We start from the raw sequence: 19,501 nt of genomic DNA, 5'->3' as shown, positions 1-19,501 counted from the left end.
TGTCAGAATTGATTGTATTATGTGATTGCCGCCCTTTATAGAGTGCCAGAATTTAAGAAGCATTTTCATTAGCTGAATAGACATTAGATGCTCAGTTCGACAGGCAGAGATATACACTGGGCAGAGGGGGCCTGCTCTGAAGTCTACATTCTAGAGAATAAGGAATTGCAAATTGGCAAAAATAAGATTTGTTTTATCTGTTTGTGTCAAAGTCTCAATGTGAGCAATTGTAAGAAAGGTTATATAATGGGTGGATTTAGCAGACCTTGGGAGGTCTATTTGCTAATCCAGCCTATAGCACTGTGGGTGTAATTATGCAACCCTACCTACCCCTGTTTAGTGCACACCGCTAACTAAAAGCATTCTTAATTATCAAAAAAATAATAATCTTAATTACCATAATTACACACCTAGCAGCCCAGTGTACAGTTAAAGTGAACCTGCCTTAACATACATTTAGCACCAAGCCAAAACCTTGAGATTTCTCGATAAATCAATGAGATTGGCTAAGACGCTATTTTATCTGGATAGGACTAAGTGTAATGGAATGTGGGCCAAAATCTGCATATCTAAACAACTCCCCTCACCCCTCCTGCTCAGTACTTTATGACCAATCAGCTATACAGATAAATATAGTATTTTAATCAGTGAATACTGCTAAGTAGGGCTTTTAAGGGTGCTGAACTATAAAATGTAGAATTTAATGTGACAGTTTTAAGTAGTCACTGTACCTTTAACCTTAAAATGCCAGAGGATTAAGGCTCTCTGAGTCTAAAGGCTTTATGGGAAAGATGTCAATCGTTGCACTATAAATGTCTCTATACCATGTTAATTAATTGAGCAGGAAAAAAACACAAGTCAGTCAAATTCAACTATTATAAATGCCTCTATAGAAAAAAATAAATAAAAAGAAATTGCATAAGTCCAAATTTGTTTCAAAGGAAATCTGATTCTCCTATGATCTGCGCTTAATTAAATTATCTCAAACCTATGTAAGTCTCAAATATCTAAATATGCCAAGATTTAAAAGAAAAAAAAAGTATAGTATTCCTTCTCAAAAAAATAATTATAATCTATTTTTTTTTTTATGTTGTTTTCTCCCCAAGAGCGCTCACAAGTGCTATTAAATTTGAATGAATTGGCAGCTGATTAATATTTGTTACTTTGAAGCAGTCAACATCCACTTGTCAGACACTGCACGCCGTTACAAGATCCTTTTCTTGTTTGGTGAGGTTTAGAACGCCAGATAAAATGTACCTTTGTGTTACAAGACACAATTCCATCCTCCTTTTAAGCTTTACAAATACTTGACCCACAATATTATTCATGCTGTAAGTTAGTGTTACTTGCTTCACAGAACAGTAAAACCAGCGTGGATCAGATCGGCCATCCTCTTGATCTCTTGTAAGAGAGCCTGAAAACAATAGCTGGGACAAGAGAATTAAGGACACAGATCCCGCTGGCTGGAGCACACGATACTAAGATCTAAGACAATCCTGCTAGGAAGGATTATTTCTGTTTGCTGTCATAGAGAATGAAACTTTCTTTCAGCGCAAATCTGAGGGTCCCCTGTAAACAGGGAGGGGAGAACGGGTAGGGTGGCTTGAGGGGGGGAAGAAAATACAATAACAGAATAAACAAAAGAACAATGGCTGTTTGATTTTTTACAAAGGTTGGTGGAATGAATTTCGAGCCACTTATTTCTTTTGTGCAATGTCATTTTTGGCAATTTTCTTAAATATCAAAAACCTGTAAAAAAAAAAAAAAAAAAAAAAAAAATCCAAAGAGATTCAGCTGAAAGATATTTTGTTATGATTTTGACATTTAATGCTCTTTTTTTTTTTTTGCTTCAGTTTGATAGAAAACTCGCTTTAGCGCCTGGATTTGCGGTCCCCTCTAACCTGGATTATGAAGGTTATCATAGATACATTGATGAGATGTTACCTCCTGAGAGCCCGGTCCATTATGGCCTACACCCCAACGCCGAAATTGAATTCTTAACTGTGACTTCAGACAACCTCTTCCGTACCTTGCTTGAATTGCAGTCAAGAGATTCGATAAGCAGAGAAGGAGCTGCACAGACTGAAGAGGAAAAGGTTAGTGATAGGAACACTGTACGTGGCCTAATTTGGGGTTCTGCTTCAAAATGGGATGGCCAATCGGTTTAGCGACAACTCCCATCATTCTTATCTACTCAAATGAAATTAAATATTCTTTAGTGATCGTGAAGAGCGTAATTTTGCTGGCATGGAATGCATCTATCGTAGTAACTGAGAAGTTTTCCTGAATGCTAACATTATGTTCTCACTGTGATCTAAACAGTGAAATTACTATCTGAGTAATAGTCTATAAATGGTTATCTATAGCTATTTCATGGATTTTAATTTTTTTAAACACTTTTCTCTGACATTTTCTTCTAAGTGACTAAACCATTACTGTTATATGTTTCCTGCTGTGTCTTCCCTGCAGTATTTTTTTATTTTCATCCAACACTTATTTGGTTAATTAAAATAAGCTAGCTGAGGACCGTAGGAGTTGTACTTTATTAATGGCCAGGAGACCTGTTGGCAAGCTTAAAAGAAAAATATGGGGTAACTAGTGATGTCGCGAACATAAAATTTTCCATTTGCGAATGGCGAATGCGAACTTCCGCAAATGTTCGCGAACGGGCGAACCGGGAGAACCGCTATAGACTTCCATAGGCAGGCGGATTTTAAAACCCACAGGGACTCTTTCTGGCCACAATAGTGATGGAAAAGTTGTTTCAAGGGGACTAACACCTGGACTGTGGCATCCCGGAGGGGGATCCATGGCAAAACTCCCATGGAAAATTACATAGTTGATGCAGAGTCTGGTTTTAATCCATAAAGGGCATAAATCACCTAACATTCCTAAATTGTTTGGAATAACGTGCTTTAAAACATCAGGTATGATGTTGTATCGATCAGGTAGTGTAAGGGTTACGCCCGCTTCACAGTGACAGACCAAACTCTTCGTTTAACGCACCGCAAACAACCGTAAACAGTCCATTTGCACAACCGCAAACTCCCCATTTGCACAAGGTTGGATACCAAGCTAGCCATGTCCCGTTCCTTGTCCTCACTGATGTCATTGAAGGTCTCTTCCTCTACCCAGCCACGTACAACACCAAGGGTCCCCGAAAGGTGACAACAAGCCCCCTGTATTTTTTTTTTTAAATGTACACTACTGTTACACCAGATATGAGTTGCACTGGTGTGACACTGTGCCCTGGCAGGCCCTGAAACGCACACGTGTGAAGGAAACTGACTGCTATTATATTACAGTCAAAAAAGTTTTTAGTTTTTTTTTAAATGCAAGCTATTGTGACACCAGATCTGACACACACGCTGGCAGGCAGGCAACTGCAATTAGATTACACGAAAAAAAAAAAAAAAGCAGACTGATGTTCTAGCCCTAAAAAGGGCTTTTTGGGGTGCTGTCCTTACAGCAGAGATCAGATGAGTCTTTCAGGACTGTAGTGGACACTGAATACACTAGCCTAGCTATCGATTTCCCTATGAAATCAGCAGCAGCTACACTGTCCCTCCTCTCACTAAGAATGCAGCTTCCGGGGGCGGGGGGGGCCTAGCTGTCATGGAGGAAAGACACACTTCGTGTGAGCTCCCTCAATATCTCACTTAAAGCAGCTATCAACAAGCGAATTTCACCCCAGAAGGGGATGACCCAGCAATGTTGCTCCTAACTGACCGATCCGACATGCTTAATAGCGGTCAGCAACTCGACAGAGTCTTAATTACCTCCACGTGGCAAGTGTGGCCTGGTGCTCACCGGGCAGGAGAGGCGGCCGATCTCCCGATCCTGGGATGCCCAGGAGCAGCTACTTACCGGCAGGAGCTCCTTTACCCCCTCCCCCTCGGACTCAATATCCTGCCATGCTTTGCTGGTACCAGGAGGACAAACGGCTGCCGCCATATTGGGAGAGTCGCAGATGAGTATGTCAGGCTGGGGGGCTGTGCTCTGTGCGTCCCTTAGCTCCAGACAGCCTCTCAGGGGTGGACCGGGATATCCCCCACCGGTCCGAGGGGGGCAGTAAACAGTTTACTGCCACTGGAGAGGACACATATGTATGTATAAGTTAAACAGTAAACACTGTTTACTGCCACTGGAGAGGACACATATATGTATGTATAAGTTATTTTCTTTAGGTATTATCACTATACACATTGAGTGCACTTTATCACTTTGCACTTTATTAGAATTTGCACTTGTGGCACTTTAGAAATTTGGTCCTAAAGACACAGCGCACTTTTATTTTGAGTTTTTTTTATAAATAGTTTATGCCACTGAAACAGTTTCACTCATTACGTAGGATGAGTGAGACTGCTGTGTAAGCTGAGAGTGACCGTACTGTGACTGCTCTCAGCCTACGTATAGCCTGGTTCACTATTTAGTAAATCAAGCACTTTGCAGCTTTTGACAAAGCTGTGGTGGTTCGAAGGAAAATGAGCTCAGCCCACTTTGTGAGTGCAGTGTGCAAAACTTGATTAATTAAGGAAGCACATTCTGTTATGGGCAACCTAAAAGACAAGAGGGGCAGGCTAAGAGTCGCAATGATTTAGCATTTCCAAGCTACTATCAGGCCTAAGGGGTGGCTCGGAGTGCTCTGTGCGTTATGATTTCAATAATGCAAGGTTGTTATGGTGCTTAGCGTGATCATTTAAAGTCGAATGTTCTAATTAGTTTCATTGCAAGTTTTGTTTTTTTTTGCCAATTTTTAGCTTAGCTGAGAATAAAATAAATAATCTGTTTAACCCATGGTGTATTAGTTGAGCATGCCACATTATTGGTATACATTGTTTTCTAGCACACAAGGTAATACGTTGCTAAATCCAGTATTGACCATTAGCAAATTCATGCGCCCCACACTTTTTTAAGCATTCTATTCCTTAATGGACAAAAATATATATGTATACACAAAATTATGAATACCAAAAATAGTAAACTTGAGATCAAAGATCTTGAGATCAACAAGGTAGTAATATACAATTTCACACATTAAAACCAACCAACCAACTAAATTAATCTCAAATAAAAAATTTTTTTTCTGTATTTGCTATGCATTCTTTCGACACGGACAATAATACAGCTACATTCTAGTGAAAATATTGGCATATGTTATATTTATTGGTATAAAATAATCTAGTTGAGTAGCATGAAAAATCATTCAGCTGTGTAATGTTAACATCAGTGGTCTTTTATTTTTTTATTTCCAAAGGATTTAAATATCCGGATTCAGTACTTTAGGGGATTAATTATTGTTGAGTATTTATTCAAGAGCACGGGTTTGACCTAAGGATGATATAAAGGGGACGATCGTGTTGCCTGTAACATTCATTAAATTGATTTTCTGCATCTCCAGCCATTTCTCTAGAGTATGTTTCTATGACACCCTTAAAATAATTAACCAGGAGCTAATGACAAGTTCATGTACTTATATGGTGTCCAGTATTATGTCCTATAAAGTACTCTTCAGCATTTACCTGTTTTAGATAATAAATGGAAAAACCTAATATGCATGAAAAGACTGTTTCAAAATCGGTTCAGTTATGCCTGTATACAAATATGCACCGAGATATAAGAATAAGATAAGAACCATTCGGCCCATCTAGTCTGCACAATTTTCAAAATACTGTTAATTAGTCCCTGGCCTTATCTTAAGTCTAGGATATCCTTAAGCCTATCCCACTCATGCTTAAACTCCTTCACTGTGTGAACCTCTACCACTTCAGCTGGAAGGCTATTCCATGCGTCCACTACCCTCTCTGTAAAGTAATACTTCCTGAAATTATTTTTAAACCTTTGCCCCTCTAATTTAAGTCTATGTCCTCTTGTTGTGGTAGTTTTTCTTCTTTTTAATATAGTCTCATCCTTTACTGTGTTGATTCCCTTTATGTATATAAATGTTTCTATCATATCCCCCCTGTCTCGTCTTTCCTCCAAGCTATACATGTTAAGTTCCTTTAACCTTTCCTGGTCAATTTTATCCTGCAATCCAAGAAACAGTTTAGTAGCCCTTCTCTGAACTCTCTCTAAAATATCAATATCCTTTTGATACGGCCTCCAGTACTGCGTACAATACTCCAAGTGAGGACTCACCAGTGTTCTGTACAATGGCATGAGCACAGTGGCGTACATACCGGGGTCCTGCGACCCGGTATGTATGCCAGTGTGGCCAGCCTCTTCTCCTGGGGGGCCCAGGAGCTGGCTATCTCAGGGCCCCCCGAGGTTGGCCCTGGTGTCACCGGGCGGCCGGTCCTGCAGGTGCGCGAGGGAGCACTCTCCCCTGAGCGCTCTCTGCCCAGCTCCCTTGCGCGCACCGCACTGATGCCGGAGCCGGAATATGATGTCATATTCCGACTCCGGCATTAGTAAGCAGCGCACGAGGGAGCTGAACAGGAGGATCTCAGTGCTCCCTCGCGCGCCTGCAGGACTTGCCGCCCAGCAACACCACTGGACCCCAGGGAATTCCATCAGCACTCCCAAAGGTAGGGAGGCTGGGGAATCACATTTTTTTTTAAAACATGTGCATGTGTGTTAGTGTTAATCAGTGTCAGTGAGTGTGTTAGTTTGTGTGTGTCTGTTATTGAGTGTGTGTCTGCTAGTGAGTGTCAGTGTGTGTGTTAGTTTGTGTGTCAGTGAGTGTGTGTGTCAGTGAGTGTGTTACTGTGTGTCTGTTACTGAGTGTGTTACTTTGTGTGTGTATGTTAGTGAGTCTGTTTGATGTCTGTTAGTGAGTGTGTTTTTGTCAGTGAGAGTGTATGTTTTGTAAGTGAGTGTGTATGTGTGTCTGTCAGTGAGTGTGTATGTATGTATGTCGCTGAGTGTGTCTCTGTCAGTAAATGTGTGTGTCTGTTAGCTAGTGTGTATACGTCTGTTCGTGAGAGTTTGTGTGGGTGTTTAAAACCTCTTCAGCACTTACCTTTCTCCAGCGCCGGACTCCCTTGGCGCTGGGGATCCCACCGCCCCAATCTGCCTCTCAGCTCCGAATGCGCATGCACAGCAAGAGCCGCGTGCGCATTCAAAGAGCCCATAGGAAAGCATTACTCAATGCTTTCCTATGGACGTCCAGCGTCTTCTCACTGATTTTCACGGAAGCGCCTCTAGCGGCTGTCAGTGAGACAGCCACTAGAGGCTGGATTAACCCTCAGTGAAACATAGCAGTTGTTGAGGTCAGATGTTGAGGTTAGTAGGGTATCAAATATTATATACTCTGCCCTTGGGTTTTTACGCCCAAGATGCATTTTCTTGCACTTATCCAAATTAAATGTCAGTTGCCACAGCTCTTACCATTTTTCTAATTTATCTAAATCATTTGCCATTTGGCTTATCTCTGGTGGAACATCAACCCTGTTGCAAATTTTAGTATCATCAGCAAAAAGACATACCTTACCATCAAGTCATGCTGCTTCCATCTCAAAAACATTGCGCGCATCCGACCCTACTTAACGCCAGATGTGACTAAGGTGCTGGTCCATTCCATTGTCCTTTCTCGCCTTGACTACTGTAATCCACTTCTCAGTGGTCTTACGTGCTCCCAACTTGCGCCGTTACAGTCTATAATGAATGCGGTGGTGAGGCTCATCTTCCTGTCTGCCCGCACCTCCCACGCCTCTCCCTTCTGTCAGTCCCTACATTGGCTTCCTGTAAGATATAAGGCTCAATTAAAAATCTCTACATAATGCTGCTCCACTCACTAACAGACTAACAGACATCCTCCCTAATACACAAGTATGTCCCGTCTAGGCCCTTACGCTCTGCTGAAGACTTACGTCTATCTTCTGTCCGTACTCCCACCTCTGATGCTCGCCTTCAAGACTTCTCGAGGGCTGCACTGTTCCTGTGGAACTCACTTCCCTCCTCCGTTAGATGCTCACCCTGTCTCCACTCTTTCAAAAAATCATTAAAAACCTACTTCTTCATAAAAGGGAATCAATTAATAGCTCCCGACTAATTCCTCTCTTGCAACTGTCACTAGTCTAATACTATCCTTACCTTTTGTGTCACTTTACCCCACTCCCTCTAGCATGTAAGCTCATTGAGCAGGGCCCTCAACCCCTCTGTTCCTGTGTGTCCAACTTGTCTGGTTACAACTACATGTTTGTTCGTCCACCCATTGTAAAGCGCTGCGGAATTTGTTGGCGCTATATAAATAATAACATAATAATAATAATAATAATAATAAGACCTTGTGCAATATCACCAATAAAAATATTAAAGAGAATGGGTTCAAGTACATCCCTGAGGTACCCCACTGGTGACTTGACCATGCTTCAAATATACTCCATTGACTACAACTCTCTGTTGCCTGTCACTCAGCCACTGCCTTACCCATTCAACAATATTGGAATCCAAACTTAAAGATTGCAGTTTATTGATAAGCCTATGTGCAACAGTGTCAAAAGCCTTACTGAAATCTAGGTAAGCAATGTCTCCTGCACCGCCCTGATCTATTATTTTAGTTACTCAATCAAAAAAATCAATAAGATTAGTTTGGCAGTTAAGAGGGGGGAAACTAAGAGCAAAGCATGAAAAATTACTAAATGTCTGTCTTTGCTTGACTCGTTAAAGGAAACTGTTATTCTAAAATATAGTAAAGTATTGTCCAGTGTAATGATACACATAGTACCATAATACTCATACTCTAGCACTGTTCTTAAATTAGAAACTGTAACAGTTTAAGATCAGGTTATAAATGTATAAGTTACACCAACATGTTCATTGATTTATATTGTAAAAAGGAGCAATTTGTAAAGGTTGTTTTTGTTTTGTGTTTTTTGAATGATCAAACGCTTTATGCTCTAAGTCTGAAATGAAAATTCTGTAAAATTGACAAAGTAATTATAAATTGTAGGCCAATATTATCAAGTTTTGGAAAATTCACCAATTCTTTCTATCCATCCATCCATCCATCCAAAAGTGCTTTTCAAAACATAATAAAAAGTGTTGCAATAAGAGCATAGTTAAATTTCCTTGGATAATAATTCCAGCATGTCTGTAATCTGTTAATGTCCCAGATTTTTGTAAAGTAAAGAATATAATGTATTTTTCAAAGCAGCTTTGTGTGCAGTAATATGTTAAAGATCTGTCTCTCTTCTTTTTCCTTGTTTCCTCTCAATTTGGAGCAATTTGTTGTCAGAAACTTACTTTAATCCCAATATTAGGAGCTTAGTAACCATGTGGTACATTTTTTAAAATACTTCTAGTAAAGGTGCAATTTAGCGGGAAGGAAATTGAAGAGAGCGCCAGATATATAAGGTTTAGGGGTATTTACCGTATATACTCGAGTATAAGCCGACCCGAATATAAGCCGAGGCCCCTAATTTTACCCCCAAAAACTGGGAAAACGTATTGACTCGAGTATAAGACTCGGGTGGGAAATGCAGCAGTTACTGGTAAATTTCTAAATAAAATTAGATCCTAAAAAAATTATATTAATTGAATATTTATTTACAGTGTGTGTATATAATGAATGCAGTGTGTGTATGAGAATGCAGTGTGTGTGTATGAATGCAGTGTGTGTGTATGAGTGCAGTGTGTGTGTGTATGAATGCAGTGTGTGTGTGTATGAGTGCAGTGTGTATGAATGCTGTGTGTGTGTGTGTGTGTGTGATGCAGAGTGTGATGCAGAGCCTTGGTGGGGGGTTATTTTTTTAATTATTATTTGAATATTGTTTTTTTGTTTCATTAATATTTTTTTATTATTATTATTTTTTATTTTATTTTTTTATTTTATTTTTTTTAAATTATTTTATTATTATTATTATTTATATATATACATTTTTTCATCCCCCCCTCCCTGCTTCCTAGCTGGCCACGGAGGGGGGCTCTCACTCCCTGGTGGTCCAGTGGCATTGGTAGTTCAGTGGGGGGAAGAGGGGGGCTGGCAGGGAGCACTTACCTCTCCTGCAGCTCCTGTCAGCTCCCTTCTCCTCCGCGTCGGTCCGCTCAGCTCCCTCTGTCAGCTCCCAGTGTAAGTCTCGCAAGAGCCGCACTATGACCCCGCGGCTCTCGCAAGACTTACACTGGGAGCTGACAGAGGAGCTGAACAGACCGCCCCGGAGGAGAAGGGATCTGACAGGAGCTGCAGGAGAGGTAAGCGCTCGCTGCCAGCCCCCAGTCTGTATTATGGCAATGTAAATTGCCATAATACAGACAGTGACTCGAGTATAAGACGAGTTGGGGTTTTTCAGCACAAAAAATGTGCTGAAAAACTTGTCTTCTACTCGAGTATATACTATATATATTTTTGTTTTGTTTTTGCAATGATATGAATTCCCTTCTCACAAACCTTTCAGTTTGTACCCAATAAATCCCTTTGGAGAATATATACAAAGGGACATGGACGGTACCAGGATATTATTAGTAAGAACTATATGTATACGCAGCATTGTTGCAAAATAAGTGCTTGTCCATCTACAGGCCTTTTATTTATTCTATGTGCATAGCTTGTTGACCTGCTCACAAACAATGACAAATACCTATGTCCACACCTATATACATACATATACCCGCACACAGACACCTCTTCAACTCTATTCTCTATTCATATCATTTGTATTATTTGGTAGGTCAATTACTTGTTGAAAATCTCATTTCTATAATTGCAAAGCATGGAATAGATTATTGCTACACAAACAGGGCCAGATTTACATGTCAGGTGCCTGTAGGCACAGAAGGCACCCCTGCTCCTCCGCGCTCCTTTCCCCAGGAGAGGGGTAAATGGAAGTCCTGAGATAAAAGAGAAGAATCACATGGAAGGAAAAGAGTGTTTCACGATATTTGATACATTCACCACCTTGTATTCATTATGTTATTCCCGATTTAATACAACTTGAGACTGATAGCAACATTTTAATTTTGCCATGGACATTAAAAATATTGTTTTATTGCTTCTGAGCGTTTTTTTCCCGAGGTTTTCTTAAAATGTAATGTTTTTGTAGTAGTAAATTAGTCCTCAACTCTGTAATATACTTAAAAATAAAAAAGCATCATAACACATTTCTTTTTCTTTTGTCTTTTTTCTCATCTTTTTTTTTTTTTTAGGTTAAAACCTTCCTGGATGATATTTTAGAAAAACTCCCTGTGGGATATAACATGTCCGATATAACATCAAAAACAGCAGAGCGATCGCCATATATTCTTGTCTGTTTCCAAGAGTGTGAGAGGATGAACACTCTAATACAGGAAATGAGACGCTCTCTGAAAGAGCTTGATCTGGGGCTCAAGGTATGGGGTCCAGTTGACCTGATTCAAAATTTGGAGATCATTGTCTAATGATATGGTCTATGATACAGGTAAAGCAAAGCTACCCTTGGCACCATTACAATTCAGCTGGAAAGATTTTTTTTTTTTTGTCTTTCTTAGAAGGTTTGTAATACAGTTTTGTTGACTGCATCACAAAAAGGTTATCAAGAATCTCTTGAAATCTAGTTGTGCTAAGCAAATACCTTAATGTTAAATAGAATTGTACAATATATATTAGACAAAAAAAATGTTTTCACTTTTGTCCGAACTGAATTTCGACCATTTGACCATTCATTTTCAGACAAAATTTTATTCAATTTATTTCAGAATTTCATTTAGACGAGCAAAATTGTAATCCGTGCCGCTGGATGCATCTTGCAGGTGTTTAGTAGATAACTCTTAAAATTGGTACTTTGGTACTCTTTTGGAATTGCCATATTTAAGGGTACCAAAGTAGGGAGCTGTTTAGTACATAGCTCCTTTTTGGTGTCATTATAGCAATCCCTGAAGGTTTAGGGAGCTATCTACTAAGATGCTGAAATTTTGGTCTGTCATAATTTTGGTCTTTCACACAATTTTACTAATACTAAGTACAAATAAATTGAATGGGGAGGGGAGGTATAGAGTCCCCCAGCCCCCACCCATTGGTTACGGCTCTTAATAATAAAGTTGAGTTGGATCTATTGTCCCCCCCCCAAGCCACTACCCATTGGTGGAAGGTGGGGGCCATAAATAATAAAGTGGGGGTGGACCTTTTGCCCTCCCCAGCCAACCCTTTGGCAGTGGGTGGTGGCTAATAATAAAAATAATAGGGGCATCATGGTGGTTAGATGCACATGGTGAGAGCTCCTCACATAAAGCTTCAATTCCACTACTTAAAGGTGGGATCATACCTGCAGCGAACACTCAAATGTGTACTGACCCTGTATGCTGGGGTAACCTCCTGACCAAGTTTGGAGCTCCGCCACATAGCCTCGTGGTCTGGAAAGCTTTTGCAGCCTAAACGCATGTGTTATGAGAGGAGAAACGGCCGGTCTCCTAGCCTGGCCATGCCGACATCCACAGAACTGACCTTAGAGCCCTGTCCCCCCCCCCCCCCCCCCCTTTGGACCGGTGGAGGATATCCCAGTCCCCACTGGTGTAATCTTGGGGCTTAGCCTGCACAACACCGAGAAGCTGCAGTGCTGAAAGAAGGCAGCCTGCTACCTAAAATGGCAGCACCACCAGGGCCTACAGCGACAGACGCCTACTCACAGTCACCCACCAATGTGGACCCGCTCCTGCAAGCGTTTGACAGAATATGTGCAAAATTCTGGAAGAAACTCAACGACCGGGCCCTTGCTGCTACTCACATGGCACAAGCGGTGGTACCCCTGATCAGTTCTGCAGGCGCATCCTGGCGCACTTCCCATGCAGCAGCAGCACGGAAACGCAAGCAGTGGGCACACAAGCGCCAAAGCAATGTCACCCGGGCACGAGAGTAATAGTACATATTGTCAGTCCAACAGGGGCGTATTAGCCGCGAGGCAAACAAGGCATTTGCCTTGGGCGGCATTTTCCAGGGGGCGGCAAAAAAAGCCACCCCCCAAATGCCCAAGGCAAATGTCTCGTTAGCCTTGCGGCTAACAGACATGCCGGCGGGCTCCTGGGCGGTCGGGCGGCGCTGGTGGGCGGCCGGCGAGGGAGCACTTCCCTTGAGCTCTCTGCTCAGCTCCCTCGCCAGCCACAGAGTGAGGCTGGGAGGCGGAGCCGGAATATGACGTCATATTCCGGCTCCCAGCCTCACTCTGAGGCTGGCGAGGGAGCTGAGCAGACAGCTCAGGGGAAGTGCTCCCTCGCCGGCCGGCCGCCCGCCAGGCAGTACCGCCCATCGCCCAGCAGCCACTGGACCACCAGGGAGGAAGAGACACCCCCCCCCAGCATTCCCAAAGGTAAGGAGGCTGGGGGGGGTGTTAAATAAAAAAAAAAAAAAAAAATTGTTAAAAAATTTTTTTTTAAAAAAAATGTGTTAAAAATAAATTTAAAAAAATGTGTTAAAAATAAATTTAAAAAAAATGTGTTAAAAATAAATTTAAAAAAAATTGTTAATGTGGGTGGGTGAGTGTGTGTCTGTGTCTGTTAGTGTTTGTGTCTGTTAGTGTCTGTGTCTGTTAGTGTGTGTCTGTGTCTGTTAGTGTGTGTCTGTGTCTGTTAGTGTGTGTGTGTCTGTTAGTGTGTGTGTGTCTGTTAGTGTGTCTGTGTCTGTTAGTGTGTGTGTCTGTTAGTGTGTGTCTGTGTCTGTTAGTGTGTGTGTCTGTTAGTGTTTCTGTCTGTGTCTGTTAGTGTGTGTGTGTCTGTTAGTGTTAGTGTGTGTGTCTGTTAGTGTTAGTGTGTGTGTCTGTGTCTGTTAGTGTGTGTGTCTGTGTCTGTTAGTGTGTGTGTCTGTTAGTGTTAGTGTGTGTGTCTGTGTCTGTTAGTGTGTGTGTCTGTTAGTGTTTGTGTCTGTTAGTGTGTGTGTGTGTGTGTGTGTGTGTGTGTCTGTTAGTGTGTGTGTGTGTCTGTTAGTGTGTGTGTCTGTTAGTGTGTGTTTGTCTGTCTGACTGTGTGTGTCTGTTAGTGTGTGTTTGCCTGTGAGTGTGTGTGTATGTTAGTGAGTGTGTGTGTCTGCTAGTTTGTGTCTGCTAGTGAGTGAGTGTGTGACTGTTAGTGTGTGTCTGTTAGTGAGTGTGTTTGTCTGTTACTGAGTGTGTCTGTTAGTGTGTGTGTGTTTCTGTTAGCGAGTGTGTGTTTCTGTTAGCTAGTGTATGCGTATCTGTCAGTGAATGTGTGTGTGTGTATTTAGAATGCGGGGCGGGGGGAAAGGTTGGATGGGGGTGGCGCGGGGGGGAAGGGGGGGGGGCGCCTGAGTTTTGTCCTGCCTAGGGCAGCACAAAACCAGGATACACCACTGCAGTCCAAATCAAATGTCCTGTTATATGCTTTCCTAGACAATACCGTTACTCATTCTTGTTATCTTTTTGATTACAAAAAAAAAGTGCAGCATATCTTGTCATTTACATGTTTAACACCTGCTATGTCATTCACCAATTTTGCCTTATGTAACTAACTCTGCACTGAGAAAAATAAAGAATTGAAAAAAAAAAATAATACGGTGGGGGAATAGTTTTTATCATTAGCCCCCTTCTCCCGTCAATGGATGTGGGCTGGGAACGGACAAAAGATCCATCCTCCATTATTATTTAGAGCCACAACCCACTGCCAATGGGTGGGGGCTGGGTGGGCGACAATAGATTCTACTATCGGCAATATTTTACATTGCAGGGTTAAGACTACAAGGCCTCCACATCTAGATTACTTAATTTAGTTTATTAGTTCTTTAAGTTTAGTTAACATTGCCAGTCTTGGTGATTTTAGTGGTACTTTAGTGTTGGTTAAAATTGCCTCTCTATAGAAGTCTAGCTGTCTCTAGCTCTGCTTTCCTTGTGTCACTCTCTAGCTCTCTCTAGCTGTCTCTGGCTCTGCTTTCCTTATGTCACTCTATGTCCCTCCCCCCTTTCTGTCTCTCTATTTCTTTACATGTATAACTCTGTCTCCCTTTGGCTCTCTGTCTCTCCTTCTCTCTGTGTGCCTCTCTTCCTCTATCTCCTTCTCTGTTTCTTTGTCTCCCTCTTAAACAGCCACAAAGACAATCACACTCAGCCAGCCCTCACACACCCACACAATCACACTCATTCAACTACACACATACATGCAACAGTACAATGACACAAAGAAACCACACACATTTTAACCATGTGTATTGCTTAGTGGGGAGTGGCGAGAATATGCACAAGGTGGAGTGACAAGGGGGCCCTACTTTAATTCTTGCACACGGGCCCAGCGGTCCCTAGTTACACCCCTGGGCAGGGATGATTGACAGGTGTGCATTGCTTGCATACGCCATAAAGGCAAGGCACGTGTGTTTTTTATTCAGTTCATTTACAAACCCTTTGACAATTTTGGGGCACTGGTTAATTGTTGGAAAAAGCATGTTCAGTGCCCTTTCAAGTTCTTTTAGCGGCTGCGGAATTCTCAAACTGTCGGATGGTTCCATTATTGTGCTATAACTATTCAGAAGGATTGCAATTGTGTTTAATATAAGGTATAGGTATCATTTCCATTGAACTGATCATGGTAGAAGTGCTGTCAAATAATATGTGAACAGTGAGATTGTGATCGCCTTGACATTAACAGCACATTGGAAGCTGTTAACATATCGTTTGATATTTATCAATAAATTACAATGTACCCCTGATCCTTCATTGCCAATTTGAATTTCACATTGAGATACATAACTCTATATGTTATACTACATTCGATTATTAGACACGTAATATCGGTTTTATTTATGTATGTTTATATTCTCTATTTGGTTTTGTTCTACATAGATAAATAAAATTGCTGAGAAAGAAAAAAAAAATAATAAAAAATAAAAAGATAAAATAAGCACAGACTATTTAATTTTCATTTTCTGAACAATCCAGGCTGCAGAATAGTAAAATCCATTTTGGCCTACTTTTGCCGAGAGGAAAATGCTTTGCACAGAAATTGTACAGCAATCTTGAAATGAGCCCTATAGAGGCTAAGCTAGCCTTTTAACCCTGGATGTGGTCCCTGTACGATGAGTTTCTGCGTTTAGCATGTTGATAGACAAGTGTAGAGTCTTGGAGTTCATGCTGTGCCTGTGCTGCGTGCAAATGGAAAAGTGATATTTTGGAAGAATACGTAGAGTCTAGAAAGACAAAACTCGGACTAAATGAACTCTCATAATGCAGATTTGTAGCAGTCTCATGTCTTAAGTTTTCATCAACGAAAAAAGAAATGTGTCAATTTACAGATCCTATCTTGAAATATTTTGATTCTTCCAAAGGTAGTAGAGTGTCTGGCTCTATGATTCGCTCAGCTCTGGCTCTGAATGGGTTAATATTTTAGTAAATTTATTGTGCGATTTATTTTTATTTTTTTAAACTAAACAATACACATTGTTCACACCAGCCAGTTTTGAACACCTTATAGATGTGAAAAAAAAACATGCTCTTTGGCATTCATCGTGTCATCTTATCACAGCCAGGCTTCAAATAGAAACTAACGCACTGTTTTCTTTTGTTAGGGGGAGTTGGCAATCTCTTCCAAAATGGAGCAACTGCAGTCAGCCCTATTTTTTGACAATGTACCTCACTCTTGGATGAAACTAGCATATCCGTCAACATACAGTTTGGCGCAGTGGTAAGTACTTAACAAGCTGTTGCATCTCAAAGAAAGATCTAAGCACTGACTCAGGGTTTGTGCGTTTAAATGCTTGTTTCCATTTCAGCTCAGTATTACAAATGTATTTCATTAGCATCCATTTCCACGGCTCGGTCTAATCAATTCTAATAAATTAGGCTGTTTTATAAGCCACATCGATATGATACGAGACCCTGATTTCCTTTTAGATTGGCTTGAATAGATAAACAGAAGTACATTGTGATATTATTTCATCACAAAGTATCAGCGTAGTCTGCAGTTTTGCACAGCGATGAGGCCAGCGTACACAGACGTATTGCTATATACAGGGTTAGGGCTGGCTACCATTGGCCTGGGGTGGCAACTACAAACAAATATCCCAATATGAGCCAAAATAGCACATTATCACATCACATTCCAAATCTTAATTTTACATTAAATGTTTTATATCAGTACTGCAATAGCTGGAATACAATAACCGTAAAATAATATAGAATATAATATATTTAGTACTGAGCTATGGAGTAGCATCGCACAAACTTATTCATATTAGTAGCCCTCTATCCCCCTTTCCAGCCCTCCCCTAGCTACAGAAGAGAAAGAAAAGGGAACCGTGTCCTTATTGGAGGCTTAGATGTGCTGCTGGCCTAAACAACTCGGCCACTATTTTCTGGAAGCATTTAAGATTTTGAAATTAGCCTCAAACATCCCCAGCATGGTGGGTAATATAATATAGCTAGACAGGAGTCCTGCATGAGACTACCTATTCTTCCATTCCCTGAGCTTTGATGTCTCCATGGACCAGGGTTCAGGGACATTTATGTGCTGGGCAGTAAGTGACATGCAAGTACTTTGGGCACTGCTTAATTGATGCAGAACCTTTTACTTGTTACATAGTTACGTAGCTGACAGGAGACTTGCTATCAAGTTCAGCCTTTCTCACATTTGTTTTTGCTGTTGATCCAAAAGAAGGTTTAAAAAAAAAAAACAGTTTGAAGCATTTCCGATTTTGCAACAAACTAGGGGAAAAAATCCTTCTTGACCCCAGAATGGCAGTCAGATTTATCCTTGGATCAAGAAGCTATTACCCTACATTGAAAAATTATGTCCTTAAATATTCTGTTTTTGCAAGTATGCATCTAGTAGCTGTTTGAACATCTGTAGGGATTCTGATAAAACCCCTTCCTCAGGCAGAGAATTCCACATCCTTATTGTTCTTACAGTAAAAAAAAACTTTTCTTTGCCTTAGACAAAATCTTCTTTCTTCCAGTCTAAACGCATGAGCTTGTGTCTTATGTAAAGTCCGGTTTGTGAATAGATTTCCACACAATGATTTGTATTGGCCTGGATATATTTGTATAATGTTATCATATCCCCACTCAGGTGACATTTTTCTAAACTAAAGAGGTTTACATTTGTTAACCTTTCTTCATAGCTGATATGATCCATTCCTTTTATTAATTTTGTGGCCCATCTCTGCAGTATTTATAGTGCCATAATATCCTTCTTTAGAACAGGTGCCTGTTAAATCACTTTAGGCTGCAGCAACATATTGAAAATGGCTTGACGATATTACGATGGTCTTGGTGTTCAGACCTTCGCTGCACCCCTTTTTTTCTTTTTTTTTTTTTACTCCTAGTCAAAAATGGTTAGAAGTTTGTGAATCTGTTGTTTGCAGCCATGTCTGGCAAATATAAAAAAATCTAGACTAAATAAACAAAGCAATGTATACTAAAAATAGAAGCTACAAATGACTTTTACCAAATATTTCTTTAATTTCTTTAATTGGTAAAATACTCATCCTGATTGTATAATCCCCTTACAAGTGCACAGTGCGCATGCATTTATGATGATATACAAATACACAGGCTCACTGATGTTCCAATTCACAGGAATGTGAAGATAGGGATTGACTGGCATGTCTCATCTCCCTTCTTACGTCCGCTATGCCCACAATTATATGTGAGAGCAAAAATCCTAATACACTGTTTTAATACTGGTACTTTTAATTACAATGTTCCTTTGAATATCTTTTGTAGCAAAGAACATACTATGGAATTGAAATGTGATCGAGTCATTTCTTTCAGTATTATTAGAATTATTCTTAAACCTTTAAATACTATGAATACTTTGTTCTATTCCATCTACAGTTGAAGAAACTTGATTAGATGCCTGAAATGAGTTGTAGCATCCTGACTGCAGTCTGACAGTAAAGCAATATGGCTGCCTTGCCATTTATGGATTTTGCTGATTTTACGCAGGTGTACATATTAAAAAAACAAAAAAAGGCTAAGGTCAGGATCTTACATATTTATTATTGTTAATATTGCCTTACTTTGTTTAGAGAATGTTTCCTTTTTAGCGTATGACCATAAAATTAATTGGGGTCATTTCTTTAACCCAGATTATCTTAGAGCTATAATGCTGTCTGCAAAAAGAGGACCAAACTGAACACAAGTCAGTCCTTTTTCAGTTGCAGAAGGCTTATCAGCAATTTGTTTGCTAGCTTTTTGTCTTTCATACAGTTGCAGTTTAGTCTTTAACATTTTATTGAAATTGATTTTAAATGAGCACTATTTTTATTGTGCATAATGACTTTCAAATAATCTAGAATTTATCTTGCTTTCCCATTGTCTGCCCGCTAGTTTTAGACAATATTATCAAAGCGATTCATTGAATTCCATATCTTAAAATGGATCCATCTGAAATGCACTAAAGATTATCTGTACTGTAATTGCGTGGAAAATTATACTGATTTAAAACAAATTCTTGTGGAAATGAAAATGTAAGCACAGCCCAAAAATTTTAAAAGTACCAATTTGTTGTTCTGACTCACTGGGGAAGCTGTATGCATTCACAAATTACATGTTTTTATATGCTATACAGGTCGTTCAGTATGTTCTGGCTTCATAAAAAATTCAACATAAATCCATTTACATAGCGGATTAACTAACATGCAAGCTACCTGTCA

The 19,501-nt window shown here is 40.3% G+C and overlaps 1 protein-coding gene across 1 annotated transcript in view; it reads left to right on the top strand.

The window, feature by feature from the left end:
* The window catches only part of LOC134571235 (dynein axonemal heavy chain 11-like), a 260,314-nt gene that overhangs the window by 223,395 nt on the left and 17,418 nt on the right, over positions 1-19,501 (top strand). Inside the window, exons 76-78 of the mRNA XM_063429407.1 lie at positions 1,854-2,096; positions 11,086-11,268; positions 16,415-16,530. Of these exons, the coding sequence (XP_063285477.1) occupies positions 1,854-2,096; positions 11,086-11,268; positions 16,415-16,530 (542 nt within the window). The remainder of the gene's footprint in view (positions 1-1,853; positions 2,097-11,085; positions 11,269-16,414; positions 16,531-19,501) is intronic.

Source organism: Pelobates fuscus, chromosome 8 (genome assembly GCF_036172605.1).
Source record: "Pelobates fuscus isolate aPelFus1 chromosome 8, aPelFus1.pri, whole genome shotgun sequence".
In the NCBI taxonomy this organism is placed as follows: domain Eukaryota; kingdom Metazoa; phylum Chordata; class Amphibia; order Anura; family Pelobatidae; genus Pelobates; species Pelobates fuscus.
Note: the sequence above shows the minus strand (reverse complement) of the source record. Positions and strands in the feature narration are given on the sequence as shown.